Source organism: Acomys minous, assembly GCF_964271855.1.
Source record: "Acomys minous genome assembly, chromosome: 4".
In the NCBI taxonomy this organism is placed as follows: domain Eukaryota; kingdom Metazoa; phylum Chordata; class Mammalia; order Rodentia; family Muridae; genus Acomys; species Acomys minous.
Window position 1 is genome coordinate 13081502 of NC_140486.1, and position 27904 is coordinate 13109405.

General features: G+C 51.3%; 1 protein-coding gene across 4 annotated transcripts in view; it reads left to right on the forward strand.

The window, feature by feature from the left end:
- CTIF (cap binding complex dependent translation initiation factor) overlaps window positions 1–27904 on the forward strand; it is a 258794-nt gene that overhangs the window by 151238 nt on the left and 79652 nt on the right. For 3 of the 4 annotated variants that reach the window (XM_084780989.1, XM_084780990.1, XM_084780991.1), the window contains exons 8-9: window positions 19529–20021; window positions 21128–21427. In XM_084780989.1, coding sequence (XP_084637115.1) covers window positions 19529–20021; window positions 21128–21427 — 793 coding nt within the window. The remainder of the gene's footprint in view (window positions 1–19528; window positions 20022–21127; window positions 21428–27904) is intronic. The other variant, XM_084780992.1, reaches the window with a different exon arrangement.

The following is a 27904-nucleotide window of genomic DNA, read 5'->3' on the forward strand; positions in this document are numbered from 1 at the left end:
TTAAGACACCCAACACTGAGGAGAAAAAAGCAGTAACAGGAGAATCTCAAGTTCTAGGCAGTCTGAGAAACAAGAGACTCTGTTTCAAAATGCTAAGGTATTGGGACTGAAGAAATGGCTCAGTGGTTAAAAGCACATATTGCTGAGCTCAATTCCCAACACCCAGCATCAAGGGGCTCACAACTGCCTGTAACTCCAGGGACTCCAACACTCTTCTGAACTGTGTGAGCACCAGTACTCACACAGCACACACAGACACACACACACTGAAAATATTTTTTTTTAATCTTTTTAAAATCAACGGTGTAGATGCAGGAATTCAGAGACATGGGGAGCCATTGTTACCTACTTAAAGTTCCTGGTTGTGCCCTGCCCCTTCCATTTTAAATGTGAAACTTCACGAAAAACTTTAAGTGGGTCGAAGTTCACCTCCTTCTGGTTCAACTTCGGATCTTCCTAAGAACACCTTCCTTAGCCAACTCCCTGCTCTGGACCACCATCCTCCCAGTCATGGCTCTGGACCACCATCCTCCCAGTCATGGCTCTGGACCACCATTCTCCCAGTCATGGCTCTGGACCACCATCCTCCCTGTCATGGCTCTGGACCACCATCCTCCCAGTCATGGCTCTGGACCACCATCCTCCCTGTCATGGCTCTGGACCACCATCCTCCCTGTCATGGCTCTGGACCACCATCCTCCCTGTCATGGCTCTGGACCACCATCCTCCCAGTCATGGCTCTGGACCACCATCCTCCCAGTCATGGCTCTGGACCACCATCCTCCCTGTCATGGCTCTGGACCACCATCCTCCCTGTCATGGCTCTGGACCACCATCCTCCCAGTCATGGCTCTGGACCACCATCCTCCCAGTCATGGCTCTGGACCACCATCCTCCCAGTCATGGCTCTGGACCACCATCCTCCCAGTCATGGCTCTGGACCACCATCCTCCCAGTCATGGCTCTGGACCACCATCCTCTCGGTCATTGCTCATTTCTACATATCTGCAGTGGAGCATGAGCTAAGTATTTCCTTCCTGGAAAAGGCTTGGAACCAGAAGATGTTGTTGCCTTAGCTTTAGAACAAACTTGTTCCCCAGGGGATGCAGCAGGGGTTCCAGGAAAAAGGACCTTCCCAAGCTGTGAGCATGTGCACGAACATAGATACACACTTACACACACACACACACACACACACACACACACACACACACACACACGGATCTCAATGATAACAAGCTGCCCTTTTTATTGGAAGCATACACTAAAACACTGGAGTCTGTCTGACACTGGTATGGAAGGCGTCTATGGGTAAATGAGAAAATATACAATGCTAGCGCTGCAAATAATGATGTCTTGCCCAGTCTTTCTCAGAGTGCCCAGGAGGCAGGTAGGGTAAGTGCTGGTGCCCCCATTATGCAAGGGAGGTGTATAAGACTCGGAAAGGCTGGGCAACTGACTAAAGACCTTGCAAAGCTGAGTTTGTCACAGATCTCTGAGTGTTCACACTTCCTTCCATAGATTCCCTGGAATGTAGGCTCTGTGCAGGAGACATACTCTTTACCCCTTCAGTGTAAGTGACCTGGAATTGTGTGTCCAGGGGAGAGGTCCCACCTGCAAAAGGCCAGCTATTGTGTTGTCCAGGTGAGGAGTCTTGCCTAGGAAAGGCCAGCAATTATATGGGCCAGGGAAGAGGTCTCACCCCAGGAAAGGCCAGCTTTTGTGTGGTCCGGGGTGAGGAGTTCTGCCTGGAAAAGGCCAGCTTTTGTGTGGTTGAGTTTAGGACACAGCAGAGAAGGCTGTCAGACTGTAAGCTCTTGGCAGGTGTGATGAAAGATGGTGAAGCAGCCCAGTGCTGGCTGCTAGTGGAGATAAAGGGGGTTCCTTTGACTCTGTCCTTCTACTCACTCTCAAGGTATCCCTGGCAAAAGCACCCCAAGAGACTTTGTCCTCAAATAGAGAAACTGCAGTGAAGTAAAAATCAGCCTTGCCTTGTGTGCCTGGTGCAGTCCCACAGGTCACATTTCACTGTAGCTGATGACCACTGCAGTGGACAGCACAGATACAGAGGCTTGTTGTCTTCACATAAAGCTCTATGAGACAGCCCACCCTGCTGAAACTCTCCTAAGGACTCAGAGAGCAGTCAGGGCACAGTGTGGTTGGGGAGGGAGAGGACAGCAGTATGGGGAAGTCTGGAAGGGTCTGGAAGCTGGTAAGAAATAAGGTGAGGCCCCCTTGGGAGATTAGGAAGTGTTCCTAGAGATGAAGATGAAGCTGGGGAGCAGTGCCTACCCTCCTGGGTGCCCAAAGCTCACAAAGGCTGCATTCTCCTCTCTCAGAAGCTGTGGACCAGGTAGCAGGACCCTGAGGCCAGGTGTGAGGTGTCCCTAAGAGCAGAGTGCAGAGCTCGGCTCATGGATGAGGCCAGCAGACCATTCAGTGTGGGAGACGTGCCACTGGGTCCTCCTGCTGTGGTCCCTGCCTCTGCACCATTGCTTCTCAACACATGGAGGCCGAGTGCCCTTTCACAGCGCTCCTGTATCAGACATCTTGCATATCAGATATTTACACTGCTGATTCATAGCAGTAGCAAGCTTACAGTTTTGAAGTAGCAACAAAGGTAATTTTATGGTCGGGGTCACCACAACATGATGAGCTATATTAAAGGGTCACAGCCTTAGAAAGGTCAAGAACCACTGCTCTATGCTGAAGTAGGTTTCACTAACCCTCTTGTACCCAGAGAATACTCTAAGGACACATCTCTAGCTTGGAGACTCAAAAAGGACTAGGTTTGGTGTTGGTAGGTAAAGGGGCATGTAGACGGATTGTTTGGAAACTGGCCACATAAACTAAAGAAGAGGACGTCCTTAGCTTCAACTAGGTTGGGGCCAGAAACTCCGATGTCCCTACCACTGGCTTCTGCTCCATTTACGGCAGTCATGGCTAGTGGTTCTAGAGGATTCTTTGCTGGGCCCCTTAGCTGGATCAGGGACCAGCATGCTTTGTCTGCAAAGGTCTCTTTGTGAGCCGTGGGCCTCCTTCTGCCACTGCCCTGCAAAGGCAGCCTTCACGATACAGAAATGCATGCTTCCATTTGCAAAACAACCGGTGGCTGGATTTGGCCCACACTCCACCACCACCATTGACAAGTCCCTGACTGAGATTGTCACAGATCAGTACATCTGCTCCATCCTAGAGCTGAGGAGACCAGGTGCCACAAGGCAGCGTCTCCTTCCTGCCTACCATACATCTTGAGGTCGACTTCAGCTTGTCTGACCTAAGAGCCATTCCCAGAGGCACTCATTTTGGGACAGGCTTGTGCCACCTGTCTGCCCTGAAAGCTGTCTTCTGGGGCCATGTTTTTAACGTAGAGGCTTCAGAAGGCTTTGCCTGAGGTAGCCATGGGAGGTTTAAAGCTTCAAGTGTTTTAAAGTAACCCATAAAGCTGGTCTCGATGGAGCAGGATTGTAATCTCAGGGAGGTAGAAGCAGGCGGATCACTTGTGAGTTCAAGGCCAGCCTGATCTACAAAGTGAGTCCAGGACAGCCAAGGCTACACAGAGAAAAACTCTGAAAAAAAACAAACAAACGAATGAACGAACAAAAAAGAGTAACCAATAATGTCCAAGAAGAAGGTGGCTTAGGCAGAGTAGGGAAAGGGGCCAGAGGAAGACAGACAGACACACAAGAGGCAAGTGTTACCTGAGGAACAGGCTGACTTCTGCTTCATGTTCGTCCCTGAGCTGCCTCCAGGCTTCACAGCTTCAGTCTCTGTGGGAAAGTTGCCAAGTCCTCAGTCTAGAGTTCAGACCTCAGCCAAAGAGTGTCAAGACACTTGAACTCGGCCACCTGGCCTTCCCCAGCACCGCTGGAAATGAGAGCTCTTCCTCACCTTCTCCATGTCCTAGGGATCCACAGCGGGAATTGCCCCTCCTCCAGAGAAGCAGCCTAAAACAAGTATGCGTCTCTGCCTTTGTACCCGCCATTGCATCCTAGCTGTGCAAGAAAACATGCTGCACAGCCCACAGCTCAGATCTGTCTTGCGAGTGGTAGGGAAGGGGCCTGGCTGTTGGGAGCAGCTGTCTCAGAGGTCTGTTCCTCTGTCCTTAGCATAGGCCATGTGCATCTCCACAGACATTGGTCTGTATCATTAGAGGAGAAAAAGGAAGCAGCAAGATCGCTTGAGCAGTACTGAGGTTCTTCCCCACCCCACGCCTCATCCCCTGAGACAGAGTTTCTGTGTAGCCTTGGCTGTCCTGGACTCACTTTATAATAAGATCAGACTGGCCTTGAAACTCACAGAGATCCGCCTGCCTCTGCCTCCTCGAGTGCTGGGATTACAGGCGGGCACCACCCCGCCTGGCGGTACCAAGGTTCTTATGGATTGATCCTCCATTGGTGGTGTACACTTTTTAGGTTAAAAATTCCCAGTCTCCATAATCCCCTCGGGGAGGCAGTGTCCCTGAGCATGGAGACATGCCTGTGGTTGGCTTTATCAAGCCAAGTGGACTGTAGATTTAAAAAAAAAAAGGGGGGGGGTTGTTAGAGGCATACAAGAGTCTGTGAAAGGCTGGACCCAGGGGCAAGGGACAATCACGTAATGAGGCATAGAGTCCCTGCCCTTCTGTCTGAGGAGACATCCATTAAGCCCTCGGTTCCAACCACAGCCTCTGTAGCCGGAGCAGACCAGGCTGTCTCTAATGGCTGCAGCTCCCTGAGTAATCCACTGACTATGAGGCCAGGAGCAGGGCTCCTCAGGCCACAGATGGAGCCCAAACTCAGGAGATGCCCTGGAAAGAATAAGGAGAATAGGGATGCGTCTCAGCAGATTAGTCCTGAGTCAGTGTCCAAGGACAGAGATGGTGCAATGCAGGGACCTCGATCTAAGAGAGAGAAGGCTCTCTGAGGTTCTCTGTGGTCATGCAGCTTTCCTGACCTGCTGTTCAAATACACTGGGCAGAGGGCAGAGGGGTGAACACTCCCAATGACTAACAAGACAGAGGCCAAGATCCAGGCAGGACTTCCTGCTTGGTGAAGTTCAAGGACAATAGGCAGGCTGCCCTGGCTTCTCTGTGGCCTTTGAGAGGCTGCAGAGGGCATGCAGGTCAGGGAGGTGGCTGTAACCAAAAAGCCATGAGTAAGAGCCAGGCACCAATCTGCCACACTGCCTCCAGTGCCCCCAGCTTGGGTATGCAGGCGGCATGCTCATGGGAGCTTGTCCCTGGCGTGGGCAACAGGTACAAAGGCCAGAAGTGTGTGGCCTTAGGAGGAAGGAGAAGAGAAGATGAGGCCAGAAGCTGCCTTGGACACTGGGAGGGAGAGGACAGGACACCATTCCAGACTACGTTTCTGCCACTTCCTGGGAGCTTCACCGTTTGTCTTGAATTGCAGACACGCGCACACCCATTCTTCCCCTAACTAGTTGGGCTACAGTGTGTGGAATGCTAACTGGTGCTGCAGTCCTCCCAATCAAAACAGATTGTGAGCAGAACTTGATATATCCAAGCACTGAGGTCTGGCAGGAAGGAGGTGCTCCGTGCCTTCTGAGAACCTGCCATGAGGCTGGCTGTGGATGCCAGGCACAGCTAACAAACAGGGCAGAAGTGTTTGCAGAGGGAGGAGCGGCAGAGGGCAGGGCCGCTTGTGATCCCGGATGTCGTGGGGAGTGGAGGGGGTGGAAAGGGCACACCAGGGTGGTCTGGTGGGTTGGGATGGCCGCATTCCTGGGAATGGTTGCCACGAAGCATTTTCCCTGGCTTCTCCGTGGCAGCGACTGTTGCTTCTCAGAGTTCCCCAGCCGCCTCTGAGTGGGAGTGCCCAGACCTCTTGAGCCTTCCAATATACACTGAGTCAAGACGGGGTCAGTGCAGAAAGTGGGGCCCTCTCCACACTTCCCATGGGGCTGTGGTTAGAACATGGGGACTGGGGATGGTGAAGGGGACTGGCTGGATGCCACTGCCACTCCCGCCTAGCAAGGCAGCCATCATGTACGCAGCATGCTCTGGGCCTGTCGGCAGGCAGCTCCATGACATCCCCAGATCTGGAGGCACTCTCTGCCAGAGCTGTGGGCTGATCCTGAGAGGGCGTGATCTCTGGGTAGGAAACTAATGTGTGCCTTAAGGGAGGCTACCCATGCTGCATCCACTTGGGGATGGCTCAGCTTTGCATTACAGTTCTTGTTTTATTTTGTTTTGTTTTGTTTTTTTTAAGACAGGGTCTCTCTGTGTAGCCTTGGCTGTCCTGGACTCGCTTTGTAGACTAGGTTGGCCTCAAACTCACAGCAATCCATCTGCCTCTGCCTCCCGAGTGCTGGGATTGCATTACAGTTCTTCACAGGAGCAAAAGTATAGTTATGAAGAAGCAGCGGAAATAACATTATTGGGGGGGGAGGGACAGGTCACCATAACAAGAGGAACTGTATTAAAGGGCCACAGGGTAGGAAGGATGAGTGCTGCTGGTCCTGCTGCATCGCAGGGAGGTCACCTGTCCCTTCAGTTCCTCTCCCCACCCTGGGTTCACTATGATCACTCTGATGCTCTGATGCTATGGGATGGACTTGGTTCCTCCTGGCTAGGCTGCCTCTCCAACCAGTGCTGGGGACGGTGGGTACTGAGCCTGCACAAAGGTAACTTAGGGCAGTATTTGAGGGACAAGTCAAACACCTGAGCTGAGGGCCAGGCAAATTCACCTGCTATTGGTGGCCCTTGGCAACTCGGTGAAGGACAGGGTCCCTGTTGGATGGGCTTTTAGGAAAGTATTCCTGGAAGGCTTCATACTCTGTTAAATGGATAAAGAGGGACAGACCACAGGCAGCCCGGCTTGGCCCCACCCTTCCCTTCTGCTCTGGCCTGAGAGCTAACTTCCAAGCCCTTTGCAGTGCCTTCACCTTAAAGAGACAAAGCAGCCACTGCCGCTTATGGGGCTGCAGTGAAGGCTGCAAGGCCATAGATGTATACTCCCCAGTTTGGGTGGCACCTCCAACTATTGGCCTGGCAGAGAGCAGGCCTTGAAGAGACCACAGAAAGCTGACAGGATGGTGGGAGGCACAGCTCTGTCATGAGATGGTGTCTAAGTTGCAGACATCGTCCGTTAATCCCCAGATGCCAGCCTGCCTCCTGGATGCCTCTTGCTGAGGTTTTCCAGGCCTGCCTGCTGAAGATAATAAATCCCCGGGGAGCACATATGTGTTGGAAAAACTCTTACAAATATTCATACATGACTCGTGCTCTGATATGCACAGACAGGGAAACTGAGGCAAACAGTGCTTACATAACTTGCTCGGGGAGGCACAGAGCCCTCTAGCTGGGCTAAGTCCCTTCCTCCTGTCTAGGAGCCAAGGACACAGCTCTGTCCAGGCCTGCCAACCTCCACCCAGGCACTGCAGCCCAGCGGTGTCTGCCTCCAGGACGGCCCCTGGCCTTCCCCGTCTCTCTCACAGGAGCAGTATAGTGAGTAGAAATGACTGCAGCCCACGCAGACGGCCGTCAGCCAACGGATCACTCCACAGCCCTGGGAACCACTCTGGTGGTTTGAAGCTTTAGACGGATTTTAAATTATTTTATTAGTAGCCAAATATTTAATTTTCACCCATAATGAACTTTGGTTAAGGGGAGGGAGCACTGAAGAGCACAGATATTAAAAGGCTGGCTGGAGGACAGAGGTGCTGACGTGTCTGCTCATTTGCCATGGGATGTTCTGCCCATACATGTAATGATGATATGTTGTTTTGAAATTTCTTTATGGAAAATTGTGATTTTTTTTTATTTCAAAACTCATTTATAACGGATGAGCCCACTCTGGGATGCAGGGTCTTGCTTTGAGTTCATCTTTCAAGTTCATCCAAAAGGACAAGCCAGTGTCCCTTCAGATAGTCCCCAGTACATACCCATATGTCACTTCAGGCCACAGAGCCCCAGAGAGCAGTGTCTGGACCAGTTGTCCTTACCTGTGTGTAACTCTGAGGTTAGTGCCTGTCTGAGAGGGGGAGGGGTGGTGTGTTGGCTGATGATTGGTTTGCTTGGAATATAAGAAATGAACTCAAGCAAAATTCTTACCAAGTCTTTGCTGAGTTGGCCATTCCTTCCGGAATGTTCTCGCCACATCTCCATTTTAACCAAAATTTTTTATGCTAACTGTTCCAGAACCTCAGAAAAAAATAAGTTTGGGGCTGTTATTTAGTTGGTAGAGTTTTTGCCTAACATTCGTGATGCTCTGGGGTGTGTGCCCTGTGTAAATCCAGGCACCGTGGCTCATGCCTGTAATCACAACACCTGGGAGTGAGTGGAAACAGCATCAAATGTTAGGTCATCCTCAGCTACATAGCAAGTGTGAGGCCAGCCTGGGCTACATGAGACCCTGTCTCAAAAAGCGAAGCAAACAAGATTCCAGAAAAGTTGTGAGACCCATACAAATATTCCTATCTCCCGCCACTCAAACTGCCAAACGTTACCATCACCTCCACTACTTCATCTGCATTCTTTTCTGCTCTGTTGGTGATCGAGTTGCCAAAACAATGTCCTTATCTGCCACATACCTCACAGACTGGTTCTTTAAGACTGAGTCTTTTTCAGGACCACAGTACGATGGTTAGGATCAGGACACTGAGTCCCATCCACTAAGTGCTGTAGTGTCCTGTGATCCATCTAAACCTGTGTGCGGTCGGTCCTGCAGTCTTCCCAGTTGGGGATCCTATCTTCCTGTTGTCTGTTAACCTGGCACAGGTCTATGGGCTCAGAGCATCACAGCCTTGACTGTGCTTAGGCGGGTGCTAGCTCTTTGTAGTCGGCTCCTCTGGCTTGTCCCAGAGGTCAGGCTCAGATCATTTGCTCTTGAGTGAGATCATGTCCTGGCCATCCTATCGGGAGGCAGTGCTGTCCTTGGGTCCCATGTTGATTGTGGTTACATGGGTGAGGGGGAGGCTGCCTGTTCTCCACTGTCAAGGGCTTCTGTGGGAAGGTCCCTGGAAACTACCAGTGTTCAGTCTTCCACCCTGTGGCTTCCGTTGATTCGTCATGTCTGAAACAGTTATCAATATCATGGTTACCAAATCATTTCCCAATTCCAACATTCCTTCTAAATATACTAGCTGGCTTTCTACCATAAAGGATTGTCCTTAAGCTGAGTGTGTATGGTGGGAGGGGGGTGTTGTTGATTGCATGTGTGTATGGGCAGCACGTTCGTGCCTGGTGCCCTTGAAGGCCATTAGGGGCACTAGGAGCCAACTTTGGTCTTCTGCAGGAGCAGCAAGTGCTCTTCACCACTGAGCCATCCCTCCAGACCTTTGGTTGTTTGCTGCTGTTGTTTCTTATTTGAGTTAAGGTCTTTCACTGGATAGCCCAGGCTAGCCCTGACTTTATGATCCTCCTTCTCCTCTGCCTCTTGAGTGCTGGGATTACACGAGTATACAGCCATGCCTGACTTATCTTTGGTTGCTATTTTCTTATTGATTGTCAACCTGGGGCTAAAATCAAGGGCCTCATGAGTACCAAGCAAGTGCTGCAGAATGGACCCACACCCCCAGCATCTGGGCACGAGAAGGGGAAGTACCCAATACCCATCTCAGTGCCCCTGGCACAGTGCTGCTTGCCTGAAAAGATATTCCAAGTGAAAGTCATAGCTTCGTGTCTGCTAAAAGTCCCTAGTGTTCTGGAAGGCTCTACCCTAAGAGAGTATCTGCTGGGAAGCCTGTCCCCAGGTGGCCTGGCTGGAGTGAGAATGAGGCCATGTGTGAGCCTGTTGAAGGTCCTTTGGGGTCACGACTCACCACAGATTCATCAGTCTATCAGCCCCAACTGAAAAATGTGACCCAAGGGAGGCGCTGCCTCAGCCAACGCCATTTTGTATTTCCTCTCCTTCCTGGGATGGAACAAATGGCCCTTCAGGGACAGTGAACCTGTCAGTAATGAAGTTGTGAGAGGAGGAGGAGGAGGCTGTCCCCAGAGGGTGGCTGTTGGGGGAGGCTAATGGATTAATGTGGTGGCCAGCAGAGCCTGGGAACTCCTGGCTCCTCTCAGCCCACAATGTCTGACCAGACCCTGGCCTGTTGGAGCTCCTTGACCGTCCACACTTCGGTCGGGGCTGGGGGTAGGGGTGCAATTTGCTTCATTTAGGGAAAGCCCAGAGCCCGTCAACCCCACTCATAGCCTGGGGCATTGCCCATGGGTGTTCTGAGGCTGCCAGGCACATCCCTGTCCCCACCTATCCTCAGAGGCCACAGGTACCAAATTGGTCCTCAGGAAGGTACCCGCCTCAGTCTCCCAGGCACTGTGTTTGAGGCCTCAGGGTTACAGCCTGCTTATCAAACAGAATCATCTGGGCTCACCTGGGAGCTGCAAAGCGTCCTCCCCTCTCCAAGACTGTGCAGCACATGCAGCAAGACAGGAGAGAGTGCCACAGATCTCCATATGTGTGGAGGTCACAGGCTCCATGGCAGGCCGACTTGCAGGTGGCATGTGTCCTCCCTCTCTGTCCCGGGCGAAGGAACATGCAGGAGTGGATGGAGGCATTGTGTGAAGATGGCGGTCCCTGTATGTCTCACCTAAAGTGACAGCCACAGAGCAAGGAGGAGAGACTTGTGTGTGGCCTTTTCACCCACAGAGTTAGGGCCCGTGCGTGTGCACGGGCACATACACACACCAGGAGCAGGGCTACAGTTTTCCTACAGAACTTGGGCTTGGGGTGAATCCTCTACCCCTCATCCCTGTCTCCCCACCAACCACGGCTGGTATCTCTGTATCTCTCCTCCTATAATGTTTTCCCTGTTCTGTTTGTCTTTCCAAATCCCTTCTCCTCCAGGAAGTCTTCCCTGACTGCATCCTCAGAACTCACCAGATGCCAAGCCTTGCTATTTATCGTTGGTAAACTCCCAATGCCCCGGCAGTGCTGTGAAAGATTATGATATAGTCAGGGATACTGTCCTGTAGCTAGGTGAGGTACACCAGTCACTGCTAACCTGAGTCAGAGTTGCGAAGGAAGGCTCTGCATGAAATACATGGTCTCAGGGATGGCTAGCCCAGAAGACTTGCTCATTTCCTCTCTTTCTTCCAGCAGTTAAAAGTACAAACTGCTCTTGCAGAGGACTCTGGTCTGGTTCCTAGCACCCGCATGGGACAGCTCACCACTACCATGTGGATCAGGCAGGTGTGCCATGGCAGCAAGCACTCTGCATACACTTCCCCCTTATCCATAGAAGACAGGTCCCCAGACCATCCAGTGGGTTCTGGAAGCTGTAGCCATACGGCATTTTTTCTCTGCACTTCAGCTTAATTGGATATTAACGGTTTGGAGCCATTATGAAAGTGGATTCTGGTACCAGCTGCGCACACCTTCCTGTGCTGTGGCCGCCCTGCTCATGTGCCTGTGAGACGACAGAGGATTCTGATGGTGAGCTGCAGCTGGGGAATACAACTGCAGCGCTAACATTGTAATTGCTCCTCACAGTTCCGCAGATGCAAGGTTCATACTTGCTGCAATTCCTTATTAAGTAAAAAAGATCTGCCTTTTTGCCTAAAGTACTTGTGGCTTCTCCCTTGCACAACTGTGTGCCCGTCCGTGTAAGTACTCTCAAGCTGTGAGATGACTGTTAAGAAAAATTCAGGTCAGTTGATCATAAATACTACAGTATCTCAACAGCCGACCTTCTAACCCAGACAGCTACTAGGTATCTAACGGGCAGGTAGCATATACAGTGTGGACACATCCCAGGGAAAGGCTGGGACAGGAAAATAGCATGTGACTTAAAACCCATGAGTTGTAAACCTCTGGGACTTCTCATTGCGAATTTTCAGAGCATGGTTGAGGTGTGTGGCTTAGACTGCAGAAGGCCACCCTGCAGGTGAGGTGGCACCTGGTGGCCTGGAGGCCTAGATGCAAGTGATCAGGTGTGAGAGATGAAGAGGAGGTCGACGTGCTCATTCCAGTCTGAGCCACCTGAGACAGGATAGAGGCGGAGCACTCCAGGAGGAGGGGCAGTGCATTGAACTGGAGAAGAAAGCCTTAGAGTGGGCGGGCATGCTGGGCATCTCCTGAATAGCAGCCAACCTAGTCCCCTACTGGGACCATTGTAGGTACTATTAGAGAAATGAAACAATGGCTCAACACTGGAAATACATTTTCTATTGTTTACATCTATAGATGCAGTGAGGAGAGGTTAAGGAATTGGCCTGAAGTTATGAAGCTAGAAACATAGTGTCAGGATTTGAACTTAGGGAGTTTGGCTCCAAAGTCCCTATTTTGAATAAGTACGTAGCTCAAAGAAGAATAACTACTATATGGCACAAAGACGCATGGACCTGGCAGCAGGCTGCAGTGAGGGGGCCCCAGGCTGGGCCTGGAGACAGCAAAGCCTGGCTGGGCCAAGTGGAAGGGCGAGGGCCTTCCCCTGGAGCCATGCCACCAGGTTCACGTGGAGCCTGACAGCTCCCAAGGGCAGCCGCGTGCTCGTCCCATGACATCATGCTGCCTCAGAACTTTGAGGCCAAGGATTCTTGGAATGCTTGATTCATCCTGGAACAAAAATAATACTGCATATTTATAACGTGCCTTTGTACCCCAAAGGCTTTCCTGGGCTTTATTTCATTGAAAGATCAGGCCAGCCTTGTGACTACACAGGAATCAGAGAGATGGAAAGCCAACCTGAGCAGCCCAAGAAGAGGTCCATACTCCCAGGCCACAGCTAGGAGTACCCAGCTGCAGGCACTGTGTGGCTTAACAAAGCCACTTAGCAAAACCATCAGTCATTAAGGTGCCCAAGAACCCTGGTTTCTTTTCTCTCTCTCTTTTTTTTTTAAGATTTATTTATTTACTACTATGTATACAGTGCTCTACCTGCATGTACACCTGCAGGCCAGAAGAGGGTAACAGATCACATTATAGACGTTTATGAGCCACCATGTGGTTGCTGGGAACTGAACTCAGGACCTCTGGAATAGCGGTCAGTGCTCTTAACCTCTGAGCCATCTCTCCAGCCCCAGAACCCTGGTTTCTAACAAGAGCAGGATTAGGAACACAGGCTCACGAGACACCAAGGCTCCTCGGAAAGACACTTTCCTTTAGCTTCTGCCTTACCAGAGATAGAGCCCACAGCTCTGCCCTCCCTCCCCCAATGGGCAGCAATGAAGCCAAAGGGCCACCCTGAAACTTGGCCCCAGCCCTATCCCCCAGGCTCCAGCCACAAGCACCGCAGATGAGATGGGCAAAGGATTGTTCCCGGTGCCGCTGGAACCCAAGGCCATGCATGGCTCCTGTGGTTCGCCCCAGACACAGTGGAGCCCAGGCTGGAAGGCTGTTTTCCACACAGCTTTCCCTCCCACAGGCCCCAGCCTCCTGCCCCTCCCCTCAATGCTTAAGCCTTTACTTCTGCCCAGCTAGCCCTTCTGCACCCCATATTGTCTCAGGATGACCCACAGCCTCCCATGGGACCTTGGCCATTTCCTCTGGATAGTGGCTATAGTGAGTCTGCTGAATTTGCCAGCTACCCTGGACCTCAAGACCCTGGAACAATCTTGAACCTCGGGCCAGGAAAACAAAGTGGTTGTGACAGTACATGCAAGGGCCACACGACCGAGCTCCACTGGCTACTTGCAAACTAGGACAAGATATCCTCCCTCTGCCCTGCTGACCTCACTGTAGAGTGGGGTGAGCAATGGTACCTCTCCCTGAGGGGAAGTGGAAGCTATGCCTGGCGTGCAGTACATACACCACATACATGCGCTGTTTTCGTTACTATGACTCTGTTCCCCTGAAGCCTCAAGTCCTCCGTTACCTCTAGGAAGCCTCTGAGCAGGACTGGCTACAAGGTGTTCACGCTGCACACTGCATAGAACAATGTTCTCAGAAGGGCCCATACTCCACTGAGTGCTGGGCCATGACTGTCATGACATCAGAAATTCTTGAATGGAGGCCCGTCCTTTTCTCTTTGCTCTAGGCTCCACACATTGCATGTTTCAGCCCCTTCGGCCCCAGGAGTAGACTAAGCCCTTTCTCTGTTTGCTTGTCCTTGTCTCCTGTGGCTAGTCATAGCTAGATTTAGCTTCCATAACTGGTAGGCTAGTGTTTCTAAGCCCTGGTATAGGCACTGGGCTTCATGAAACCCCAGGACACCCAGAGCTGTTGTTCCTGTGGACAGTCACAGAGCAGGCTGGGAGGAGAGATGGGGTAAAGTGGGAAGATGTAGGCAGTGACCATGGTGGAGAGCAGGCTGAGAGGAGAGATGGGGTAAGGTAGGCAGGTGTAGACAGTGACCATGGTGGAGAGCAGGCTCGGAAGAGAGATGGGGTAAGGTGGGCAGGTGTAGACAGTGACCATGGTAGACATTGGGAGGGTCCAGAGCAGGATTCTGGGCTGACTTAACTCCGGATGTGAATGGGGCAATGCTGAGGAGCTGCACAGGGACACTGGACAACTTCTGCCATTCACTCACACAGCCCTCAGAGGGACACTTCAGCGAGCCCAGTGACAACTTGGACTAACCTCCAAGTGGTGCCAATTTAAATAAGGAAGCGATGGGTGAAGCAACCGCAGTTGGGGGACCAGTGTTTTCTCTGGCTACATGGTGTTTGGGGCAGCAAGACCCTCCACAGGGCTGGAACATCTGCTGGCCAGGAACCATCTGGCACGCAAGTGTTTGGTCCACACTATGAAACATCTCCCTTCTAAGGGGATAGTTTCCCTGACTGGCAGAAACCTCAGTTTTGAACTATTTCTTTCCAACCCTGGGTGAAAATGAAAGCCACAGACTGTAGGAGAATCCACATGGTGTCAGGGTAGCAGGGCTGTCCCAATGCCCACTAGCCCTCAGGTGGAGCTGGGGCTGGGGGGGCGGGACATGGACAAAGTATCCTGTGTTTTCCTAGTTGAGTTTCCCATCACTTGGCAAATGGAGGCTGGAAGAGTGGTTGGCTTTGTTTCTGGGCCTTGTGCACCAATGCTAGGCTGCAGGGAAATGCCTCCGACACTGCGCCTGGCCCCAAATTTCATCTCATCCTGGGCAGGGAACACGGGAGCCGATGCAAGGAACAGGTCCTGTGGAGGTAGGCAGGGGTGGAGGCGCCCCTGAAGGCATGAGCCTCTGTGGAGCTCCCAAGTCACTCGCCCAGGAATTTTACTTTCAGAATTTCTAAGCAGACCCACAAAGTATGTGTCAAAGGCTCTGTTGGCAAGAACGATAATGAATCAGTGGGCCTTGGGCTATCTGGTTGGGAGCTATTATAAATTTTTTTTAAAAAAGAAATGAACAGAGAAACATTTGTCTCTATTTGGCCCGATGTTAAAACTACCTTTAAACAAAAGAAAAATCTAACTTATTCCCCATATACTCACCTCCCAAAATGCAGCTGTGGTGTGTTCTAAGAACTTTTCCCCCCTTAGAAGTTTTAATTTCAGAACCAAAAGTAGAAAGAGTCGACTAAATGAACTGTAGAAAAGCATGCACTGACCGCTTCCATCCCAAGAGTTGTTTTTTTCCCCTTGACCTAACAGCAGGAACTTCCAGGGGCTCATTTAGAATCCTGCTCTTGTGCCCTAAGCCATCCCCTTATCTGAGAATGAGAGTTCCATCTGACAACGAAAAGGCCTAGCAATAGACACTTGCACTTTTTGGTGACTGTGCTGCCAAATTGGGTGTGTGTACAATGCTCTCACAACTGGATCACGTGTACATAACGTCTAACAACAGATGCAGCCCTCTAGCTCACCCACTTTTAGGAGTAGAAGCAACTCACCCTGCCCCAGCCAAACCCAAACCCACAGGTCTCCTGGGGAGCAGCCAGCTGGCCCCTGACAAAGGTATCAATGAAACCTGGCACCACAAACACAGAAGAGAGCACGCTGGCTTTGGCTAGCTCACCCAACTACCACTAATAAATATTTGTGAATGGCCAGAGCAGGGAAACCTACGCCACCATGGTTGGGGAACAGGGTCCAAGCTTATGTCTGCCCAGGCTTCCAGTGGCCCTCTGGGCTCCTTGCCAGGCAAAGAGTGTGGGCCCACTGTGGTTGTTTCCACAACAGCCTCTGGGAAGTCAGCCCTGTGCTCCTGGGAAACTGGACCTCACAATGAATGAGGGACAGACTGAAGGTAGCCTTCCTGGTCCCATGATGAATGGACAGGAATGACATCTTTGAAAGCCACAATGGGCATATCTTTTCAATGAAAAGAAAGGAGCCTAAGGGCTCAGCTCAGTGGCTAAGCACTTGCCTAAGGTGTGTTAGGATTTGGGTTCTATCCCCAGCATCACCCCGTGCCTGGTCTCTCTCTGTCTCTCTGTCTCTGTCTCTCTGTCTCTCTCTGTCTCTCTGTCTCTCTGTCTCTCTGTCTCTCTGTCTCTCTCTCTCTCTCTCTCTCTCTCTCTCTCTCTGTCTCTCTCTCTCTCTCTCTCTCTCACACACACACACACACACACACACACACACACAGACAGAGACAGACAGACAGACAGACAGAGACAGAGAAAGAGAGACAGAGAGAAAGACAGAGACAGAGAGACAGAGACAGAGAGAGAAAGAGAGAGAGAGAGAGAGAGAGAGAGAGAGAGAGAGAGAGAGAGAGAGGTCCATAGAAAAGCTTCATGCCCCATCCTCCAGCACCATCTGCATTCTTGCTCAGCTTCCCAAGGCAAAGCTGAGCCATGGTCAAAGCTCTATATCTAGTCCTCTTTTTGGACCCAGTATGTCTCAGTTAGGGTTACTATTGCAGCCATGAAACACCATGGCCAAAGGGGGTTATTAGGCTTACATTTCCACATCACTGTTCATCACTGAAGGAAGTCAGGACAGGAACTCAAACAGGGAGGAACCTGGAGTCAGGAGCTGATGCAGAAGCCATGGAGGGGTGCTGCTTACTGGCTTGCTCCCCATGGCTTGCTCAGAACCCATGACCACTAGCCCAGGCATGGCACCACCCACAATGGGCAGGGCCCTCCTCCATCAATCACTAATTAGGAAAATGTGCTATAGCCTTGTCTGCATCCTAATCTTACAGAGGCGATTGCTCACTGGAGGTTCCCTCCTCTCAGATGACTCTAGCTTATGTCAAGTTGACCTAAAAGTAGCCGGCACACAGTAGGACAACTTAGCTTTCCCTCTCTTGTGTGAATGGTCTTCCTTACACATGAGACACAACCACCCAGCAAATATGAGTCTGGGGACATCTGCTACAGTCTGTCACATTCTTGGTAAATACTGTTCTATCAGTGCTGGGGGCGCCAAGTCAGATAAGCCGTCTCAAGTCACTCCACATCTCCAAGCAAACAGCAGTAAGACCTAGGTGATTTCTTTCTACAGCTCTTGATTGCCAACCATGTAGAAATGGCATGCTCCTTCAGGTGGGCAGAGGTGGTTTGCATTTTTTTTTCTTTTCCCACTGGGAGGGGTAGCTGCTGGACAGAGGGAGGGAAATCCCCGGAACGGCAAATGGGAAGTGAGACAAGGTGGGAAGAGCTTGTCCCTCAGAGACGTTTCTTGGGTCATGGCTATGAGGCACCCCAAAAATTCTAAGTAAGGATGACAAGAGTTGTAAGGATCAAGCATTATCTGCCAGGGAGCTTCCAAGGGTCCCCTCTGGCCTAGTAATAAGTAAATAGCCCTCATTCAAAGAACAAAGAAAGGGGGAGGATATAGAGCCAGCAAGTTGAAAGTAATTTAGAAATTAAAGGGGTGGGGGGTGGAACATCACAAAATGTCACAGGCATGTGGCGTGAGCGCTTCTCTGTGACCCAAGCATTGATATCTTCTGGCCCCTGACCCAGTGCTAAGGAAGAGCAAGACCTTGCACAATGCTAGGTAAGAGCTGTGCCCAGCCCTGAGGGTGTCCCACACACTAGGCAAGCACCCTACCACTTAACTATATTGCTAACCCTCTTTTTTCTTGTTTGGCTTTTTTTTTTAAGTAAAGAAAAGCATTGTGTGTGTGTGTGTGTGTGTGTGTGTGTGTGTGTGTGTGTGTGTGTGTTGAGTGCAAGTGTGTGTAGTGTGTGTGGTTAGTGCAGATGTGTGTGCATAGTGAGTACAGGTGTCTGGTGTGTGTATGTGTGTGTGTATATGTATGTAGTGTGTGTGGTTAGTGCAAATGTGTATGTGTGTGGTGAGTTCAGGTGTGTGTGTGTGTGTGTGTGTGTGTGTGTAATGAGTGCAGGTATGTATTTGTGTAAATTTTTTTCTTTATTAAAAAAAAAGCCAAACAAGAAAAAAGAGGGTTAAGAATATAGTTGACTGGTAGGGTGCTTGGCTAGTGTGTGGGACACCCTCAGGGCTGGGCACAGCTCTTACCTAGAATTGTAGTGGATGCAAAGGTGTGTGTGTGTGTGTGTGTGTGTGTGTGTGTGTGTGTGTGGTGACTGCAGGTGTGTACATGCCTCAGCATGTGTGTAGGTCAGAGCATAACTTCTGAGAGGTGTTTCTCTCCTTCCACAGTAGATTCCATGGATCAAAGTCATGTTGTCAGGCTTGCGTGGCAAGTGCTGTTACTCAGCAAGCAATCTCACCAGCTGCAGGGGGCTTTCTGTTTTTGTTTTGTTCTGGTTATTGATGTAATATTTGCATTTATTCTTTGACAATTTTTTATATCATACAATGCATCCTTGTTTGGCCTTTTAAAACGAAGTCTCAGTCTACAATCATAGGATAGCCTGGAACTCAGGCTGGCCTCGAGCTTGCGGCAATACTCCTGCCTCTGCCTCCAAAGTACTGAAGTTACAGATGTGTGCCACCATGGGCCTGGTCTGATTAACTTTAGTGAGAAAGAAATAAAGCCTTTTATATAGACCTATATACATTCACATTTTCAGAAAAAAAAATCAAATGAAGATTAAAATTGAGCTGACAACAAAGAAACAAATGCTTGAAGGAAATAAATCTCGTGTGTTTTTAAAGCGTAATTGCAGTTAGGAGTGTGGAGTCTGGGGTAGATCACAAGGTGTGGGTTCATTCTTCAAACAGGAATGCTTTCTCTTGCTTCCTGCACCACTGTATCGATATTAAGTGACACGTAGCTCTTCTCAGCTGCACCCCAGTTACCTTCCAGCTCAGAGGGCTGCCCAGGAGTGATCGAGACTAGCCATAGTGCTGTGAGTGGTAAGACCCTGCCTCATGCAGCTTGGATTAAGGGCCCACCTCAGAACCTCATCTTGACTTGTCCATATCTTTAAAAGCCTAGTTGGTTCCAGAGAGTCACATTCTGAAGGACAGAGTTACGGCTTCAACACATGAGTACTGTCAGATAGTGCTGCTTTCCAGGGGACATTCCAGGGACATAGCTGGAGGGATGGGCAGAGGCAGGACGGTTCGACACATCTTCCATTGGACCTTTCAGATGTTTGTTCCATGTTACACACATTGGCGCATCGTGTGACATGGGTGAAATGCTGCTTTGTAGAGAAATCTTGATTTCTATTCTCTCTGATGGCTCATGGGAAGGTCGGGATAAGTGCTGAAATGGCTGATGATACAGGCTCTGACCTCCTGCTCTGGTGTTTGGAGACCCTACCTGCTCACTGTGTAACCCATCCTCTCTACCTCTCCGCTCTGCTTTATAGACGGCAGCAGAGACCTCCAGGAGGGAACAAGCCCCAACAGCACGGTGACCATCAGCCAGGCAGTGCCAAACACAACAGGGACCACCAGAAGTCCTACCAGGGGGGCTCAGGGCCCCACCCCTCAGGGAGGCCCACACACCATGGCTACAGCCAGAACCGACGCTGGCACCATGGCAACATGAAGCATCCGCCAGGAGACAAGGGAGAAGCAGGCAGCCACCGCAACGCCAAAGAGAACGTGACACTTGAGAACCCCAAACTTGAAGACAGCCCGGGGGATACCGGACACAGTGGCCATGAGCCCCCCTGCAGCCCTGACACTCTGACCCCAACAGCTTCCGAGAGGCCAACCCCTCAGCTGCCAGGGGGGCCAGAGGCTGAGACCAAGCATAAAGACAGTGTTCTTCCCGAGCGCCTCGCGGAGCGGCCCAAAATCACCCTGCTCCAATCTTCCAAAGACAGGCTGAGGCGAAGGCTGAAGGAAAAGGTACCGGTAATTGAATTTTCCTTGTTCTCTTGCACCCGGGAAGACAGCTGAGAGGTAGGCACTTTGATGGGTAGACTGTGGTGGAGCCTCATGGGTTGGGACAGGGCCTCCTCCTCTAAAGGGCCATGTGGATCCACCACGCCAAGTCATCATCGCCGTGTGTATCACCTGGGCACTGCAGGGCGAGCCCACAGCAGCTGTGCTTGGACACCTCCAACACAAACTGGTTCCTCATCTCCTGCCCCTAAGAGGTGTTGGAGACACAGGGAAATTACTAGATGTCATAGGGCAAGGAGCTGGGTCCTATTGTCCCTGCCCAAGGAGTCAGGCAAACTTTCCCCCGAAGAGGTAAGTGGTCTGGAGGGGACTAGAGAAGAAAAAAGAGGTCACTTAGGATGCCACCCTCCTGTGCCACTCAGTTCTCAAGTGGGAGAGCAGCTGTTTTTGCACCTTGCCCCCACATGATAAAGGAAAGCTCCAGTGCTCTTGCAGTGTCACCCTGTCACCCCAGGGGAATGGTGGCTCAGAGAGGGAGCCACCAGCCACGTGAATAACCCAGAGGAAGATCCTTGATGCACCGTATTGGTGTGTAGAGGGACATCCATGGGATGCTAAGCCAGGGCCACATCCACATGGCTGACCATGCATTTAGGGCAGGACACCTGGCACCTATACCCAGGCCACGCCCAGCCTCACTGCAGGTGTTTTGGATCCCACTTAACCCCAACTTGGTCATCATCCCCACCTCATTTTTCTCTGACTCAGTTTTCTATTTATTACCTTAACTTAGTCTTTGATAATTCCCACTAATCGTTTCTAGCTTAAGGGATCTGATGGATAAATGGCGGGCAGGAGAGGGGCCGGGTGGGTGTATGTGAGAATCCTGAGTGGAAGCTTGAACTCACAAGCGATGTCAACTCAGGACATCAGAGAAAGGAAGGAAAAGGCCTGCAAAGAGCGTGTGTGCCCTGAGGGTCTCTGGTGGGAGTCTCATTCCCTCGCACCCTTCCTTCTGGGTTCTGGGTCCTTTCTTCCTTTGGGCCATCCCAATGCCGCTGAGACTTCAGCCCCACTCAGATGTGTTTTATTTGCCCCGCCCCCTATGCCCCCAGGAGGAAGTGACAATAGAGACGAGCAGCCCTCAGCCGAACAAGATGGACAAGTTGATGGAGATCCTGAACAGCATGAGGAACAACAGCAGTGATGTGGACGCCAAGCTCAGCTCCTTCATGGAGGAGGCCCAGAACTCCACCAACTCTGAGGAGATGCTGGGGGAGATCGTGCGGACCATCTACCAGAAGGCGGTGTCAGACCGCAGCTTTGCCTTCACGGCCGCCAAGCTCTGCGACAAGATGGCACTCTTCATGGTCGAGGGGACCAAGTTCCGGAGCTTGCTCCTCAACATGCTCCAGGTAACCAGACACCGACAGCTGCTGCCCCACTCCCTGCCCCTCCAGTGACAGTGACGGTTATTGCTAGAGAGAGGGCTGCAAACTCTAATGGCAGTTGAACTCATCCCAAGTTCCTTCCACCCTTGCCCGATTAATTATAGAAAATAAGAAGGCATCGAGGGGTGAGAGAAATGAGCTGCTGGATTTGTGTGTGTTTGTGTCCATGCTCCATGGTGACAAAGGACCAATATAATTTTATAGATGCTTTTTTGTTCAACCGGCCCTTTCTCTCGTTCTATTTTCATGATAAGAGGCTGGCCATTGGCCCTATGCTTTGACCTCTACGTGTCTGTGCGGTCATGAACTTGCTGTGGCCCCATGTCTTCCCCCTCCTCTTCCTTTGCCTCCCATCTTCCTCTTCTCCTTCTCCCTGGTGACAAGCCCAAAAAGCTTGATGGCTATACCTTTGGTCTAGCATGGATGGATGGCAAAGCCTTGTGGGTCAGGATGAGGACAGTCTGTCTGCTCGTGCGCCGAGGTCCAAAGCAGAGAGAAAGCATGGCAAGGCAAGGTTTTCTTGCTGCCTGTTTGTGTACCTGTTGTGTATGGTAACGGTTGACTGGTGACCCCAGATCTGGCGACATCAGGGGGAAAATGGCAGTGGAGGATGGCATGGCAGCCATATCAGGCCAGAAGACCACTTTGGAGACTCTGGATTGGGGTGTGTGTGAATATTTTCCCTGTTATTTTATACAGCAGAGCCGAGTTTAGATAACAATGGTGTCATCAGGCCTACCTGGGTCAGCAGTCCCTTGGAAGCGAGGAAAGCAGGGGACAGAGCTAAAGGGACCTTCGGCAGTACATAGGTGACTAGGTGCCGGATTTTCCAAGCAGTGCCACTTCTGAGAGTCAAAGGGACTCCCTTCATAATTACACTTGGACAACAGATGTACACAGGGCACCTGGCCACCTGATTTCTGGTTTGCCGTGTCATCCCTAAGAGCAGAGGGGAGATCGCTGCTGGCCCACCTGCCTGTGGTGCACTGGGCCCCATGCCCGCCTGCCCTCTTCCATGTGCGTCTCGCTGTCTGCAACCCGAGCCTCCCTGGCCAGCCCCAAGCTTCTCTCCAGCGTCCAGCTGTGATCAGGTTGCCATTCCTGGATCACCCACGCTCCCCTGGTGATGAATTCCCGCATTACCTGAGGGATTTGCACACCGGCATGTTCCTCGCAGGCCGGAATGTCCTGGGAGAGTGGAGAGGGTGACAAACAGACAGACATGCCCGTCTGCCATGCATCACCAGGCACAGGGGAGTCAAGGGCATGGTTGGCCTCAGACTTGGTTTGGGGATTTTTTTCCCCCCTCAGAGAAGGACCAGAATGGAAGACAAAGTTCTGGACTATGGCTGCCAGCTGCCAGCAATCCATGCAACCCCACAGCAGACAGGCACACAGGCTTTGTGGCATCCGGGAAAAATAACTGGCTGCGGGGCCACCCCAAGAGGAGTTGTTTCCTTCTAGAACCTGTGGCAAGAGCAATTTAAGTTAGTGAAACTGTATTGTGTGCCCTCCTAACAAGCCAGTGTGGAGTGAATGCGCCGGGACACGATTGGGCGTGCGCTGGGGTGGACAAACACTAGACCAAATTCTGGAAACCCAGAGGCTAGACATGGTCCAGGGATCAGCAGTCGGGGCCTTGGGAATAGGCAGGAGTGATACCCACCCCCATGAGCTGCTCCCTTTTCTCAGGCCTGGCCCTGAATGAAGCAGTCTTGGGTTCCCCTGTCCTCACAAACTGCCCTCCCTCTCATCGACACTCAGACTTTATGGCCAGCCCGCAGGCAGTCTTGTCCCGGGGGTACTCACCTCCTGGCCTCTGCTCCCCATCACCACCCTACAGGCCAGGCTGAGCCTCTGGCTATACTCTAGTGAGCAGACTCATCTGTTGAGCGTTTCCTTGAGAATTCACTTCTTCTTCTTCTTCTTCTTCTTCTTCTTCTTCTTCTTCTTCTTCTTCTTCTTCTTCTTCTTCTTCTTCTTCTTCTTCTTCTTCTTCTTCTTCTTCTTCTTCTTCTACCTCATACTCTGCCTTGTGTTGGGGGGCCCACTCCAACTCAGAGTCTCCCACTCAGTCCCTTCTTCTCTGCCCTGACACCTGTCTTCCCGTTCTGTCATATGGCTAGCACTGACCGGGTGCCTCAGGACACCAAGCAGCAACCTTGGAGCTAAGGGTTTGAATGTATAGAGGAAAGGCAGGTACTTCATCTAGTGAGCACAGGAACCTGTAGTGACAAATGAGTGCATGCTGTCACTGCCCTATGTCCCCAGGATAGTAGGCAAGCATCACCTCTATGGCATTGCCACTCCGCGTCTGGCTGTCTGCTCAGCACCAGTGCTGGCAGGTCATGGTCATGGAGGAATGGCTATTGCAAGAGGAAGTCACCACAAACTTCCCTCTCTCGTCTCCCCAGTCAAGAATGGAACCCTAGAAAGAAGCAAGACTCCAATTGTAAGCTCCAAAGGTGCACCCTTCTGGTGACCCTTGCTACTGGGAAAAGGCCATGTGTCTATCTGGAGCATTTGTAGTTCGTCTGTAGGCCACCCACTTCACCAGCTTCCTGTGAGCCAGTGTGAGAGCCCTCCAGAGGGTGGAAGCGGAGCGGAGGCTTTGCCTTGACACTTGAGCCTGTGGTAAGATTGGCCAAAGCCCTTGGGGCTATGAGGAAAATCTTAGCTGTGCTGGGGGATGTGCCCATGGATCCCTGATTACATGGCTGAGAGGAAGTCTGCTTATCTACTTGGCCTTCTTCAGGCCCTGTTGTTCCTCCCTGCAACCAAGGAGGTGGCACTTAGAGCAGTGGAACTCAGAGCCACTTGCCACCCAACCCAGCAAGTCTAAAAGGAGAAGCAAGAGACCTGGGGACTTACCCACCTTCCCTCTTCACACCTCTAAGGAAGTCGGTCAGAGCCTTCCCCCCTCCCTCCCTCCCTCCCTCCCTCCCATCTTTCTCCCTGGAGCTCCTGCTCTCTGTGTTCTCATTCCCACTTGACTCTGCAACCCCAGCCAGCCTCACCCTCTGTCTGGCAGGCTGTGAGCCCAGCCCTCCTAGTGTCTAATATGGCTGCTATACAGACTCTGAGGCCCAGCTCAGTGACGTGTACTGCAAAGGGGCCAGGTGTGAGGTGCCCTGTGCATACCCCTGCCAGCAGCTGTCTCTGGATGTGGCCCTCCCTGACCGAGTGCTCCTGCAGCCTGGGCTTTGGCGTGAGCAGTCGGCCGCACGGCAGGGAGAGGGGCAACCTTTAATGTGATAACTACTCTTCAGCAAGGTCCAAGATTCCTGCCAGGTTGAGCTTCAGCACCCACAAAGTGGAAAATGGGGTGTGGAAGATAGTCATAGGTCCTTCCTATTCCTATATAGACTCTCTCCATCACCATGTCAAGAACTACGGAAACACTCATTCCTTCGTGAGTCCCATAGGCCTCCGTAGACCACCATCATAGCTCAAAATTTGTCAATTTTTACATCTACACTGGATTTAGTTTTTACCTTAGATATGGGTCCTTTCTTAAGTAGTGTGCTCATAAGTGCTCAAAACTTTATCAAGTGGCTATTTCTTTCTTTCTTTCTATCTTTCTTTCTTTTTTTGTTTTTTGTTTTGTTTTTTGTTTTTTTACCTTTATAATATGTGCACTGAGGTTTTGCTTGCATGTATGTCTGTGTGACGGTGTCAGATCCTGGAATTATAGATAGTTGTGAGCTGTCATGTGGGTGCTGGGATTTGAACACAGGTTCTCAGGAAGAGCAGTCAGTGCCTTTAACCACTGAGCCATCTCTCCAGCCCCAAATGGCTATTTCTTACGTGTCTATTGTGTGCCAAGCCTCTAGTCTTCACTATTGCCCTGTATTCCTACCAACCTTCCAGTGCTGCTGCCAGGCTGGTCCGGGGGCCACACTTTTCAGAAGCAAAGCATCGGGTAGTTTGTAAGAGAGGGGTCACTTTCATGGCTGGGAAATAAGGCACAGACTCTTCTCAATATGGCTGTCTATCCTGGGAATGCTACTGTTCAGACCCAGGTGTTCACAGGACGGAGACGCTCGGCCATTGTCTTTTGGGATCACATGCAGAACTGCGGCTTCAGCCTAGGGTTCTCCTCAGACCAGCCGAATGAAGTCCTCTGGGCATAAACCCGGACATCACGTCATAAAGAACTCATCAGGCCATGTGAAGTGAACATCACTGTCAGGAAGAAGTCCCAGAGACACCAGGAGCATGCCACCATTGTCATTTATGAACCAGGCAAAATGTATTTCTCAGCTGCTAGGCTCTATGCTGAGGCAAGGTGGAGGACTCAGGCTAGGCTGGTGGGAAAGCAGGAGAGGAAAAACTTGGCTGTTGATAGAATGCCTTCACCTCCAACCCCCTTTTTGCTTCTGTGGAGATGCTGGTCTCTGCCACCTCAGAGGCCCTTTCTCACACTCTTCCTCGCTATGCTGAGACTCCCCCACCCTAGGAAGAGGAGAGACCCCCTACTCCTCTCCCACTGGGCCCCTCTGTTCCCTGCTCTCACCTTCCTGTTGCCTTTTTCTTGGCCTCTGCCATTTGTTGGCATGGGCACTATGTGTTTTAGGGGAAGGGCCTCACTTTCACCCCCGGTGCTGACTGGGCCACCCAGTAGAGCTGGCGGCAGCCACTTCTGTGGCTCTGCCCTGCCCGTGAGGCTCCTCGATCCTCGATGCACATTGAATGTTTCCACTTCTTGGAGACTGCGAGCTACCCCTGGCCCGAGCAAGCAGAAAGCTCCCTTGATGCTCATGAGGGAATTGCGGTGCAGTTCTGGGGAGGATGAGAGCTCCGGTTTCATGGGGAAGGAAGAATGAGTGTGCCTCTTTTTATGGGACCTTAGGAATGACAGGAATCAAAGGCCTGAGCCCCCTCCACCCAGTCCTGCCTGGTCACCACCCTCTGCCTTCCCCTTGAGCTCGGGGGAGGGCTCTCTTGCCTAGATCTGCTTGGGTAGTGCAAGTTCAAGCCCTCCTCTGTTGAAATGTGTGTGCCCTGTTTAGCCAAGAGGTGTCTGCATCTGAGCTATGCAGAGAGAAGTATTATTAGAGCAGGCATCAGTGTGCCTGTAACTGAACCCAGCTCTCCCTAGCAACTGTTGCTAACAACACATCTAACAGAAGGGTGTGATACCTTTTTTTGAAAAGAGGAAGAAAAAAAAAAACTCTTTATCTAGACCAAGTCATAAACACTGCAGGGTTCTTGTGCAAAGACAACTTGAAATCAGAGTTTGGCACTTGGCCAGATTTCAAAATAAACTGCTGTCCACTTGGTACCCTTTAGAGTATGAATATAGCCTCTTAAAAAGCTGGTCTCAAGCTAGCGAATGAGAAGTTGGAGTTTCTGGCTTGGTCACTGTTTAGCATTGTGTTTGGGCCTTTGATACAGAGACGCTCATTTGGGTGGTGGTTCTGTGGGGTCTCTGGGAATGCCTGTAGCTCTGTGAGGATTGGCCAGATCCTCTGATCCGGCTGCCCTTATCAAGGAATCAGAATCCTGCCTTAAACCCCAAAGATAGGTACTCCCCATCACACACACCCCTTACAAGTATGTGAGAACCCTACCCCTGGCCTGCTTCCTCTCAATTCACACCTCTGTCCTGAGCCCAAGTTATGGGCTTGGGTGGAGGAACCAGACCATTTCTTTAACTGATTGATTGTACATGGAACCTTCTCCTGCCCTCCGGCTCTCTTGGTTCCTGAAAAACTAAAACCATCCCCTGTATCCTAAGTCCAGTGTTCGCAAGCCTCATCATCTACAGAGGAAGAAAGGGCAGGGCTGGCCATGGCTCTAGAGTCGAGCATTTCTGAGCTGTGGACGTCTCAAGGGCAGGAGCACTGGCTGTTCCCCTTCTCAAGCTCCTGGCATCATGTGTGGTACACAACAGATGCTAAGTAAATGCCTCGCTGCCCTGGGAGTGATGGAGCGTTGGGTTTGGGGCCCCAGTGCTCCTTGGGGCAGAAGCCCATTCCTGTGTGTGATTCCTAGGTGTGTTCCCCTCTATACACACACACACATACACACACACACACACACACACACACACACACACACACATACACAGACACACACACACACACACACACACACACACACACACACACACACACACACTTACTCCCACATGGAGAAAGTAGTTCAGCAAAGCCACAGCTCTAAAGTAGTTGTCTGAGCTCCTAGCTCCCCCCACCCACCCACCCCCCAATTTCCCAAGTAGGACAAGAGTTAGGAGCCTGGGAGGTGCCCATTCCAAAGCTAGAGCAAGAGCCTTGGGCCTTCACCACACATGCTCCCCTACAAGGCTGTTGGAGCCAGCAGGGACAGAACACAGGGCTAGCAGGCAGGGCCAGGCCTTCTCCACAGGAAGGCCACAGAGGGTCTCATTTTCTCAAGGCCTGGCCTCTGAGAACCCTCAGGAGTAGTCTCTACCCA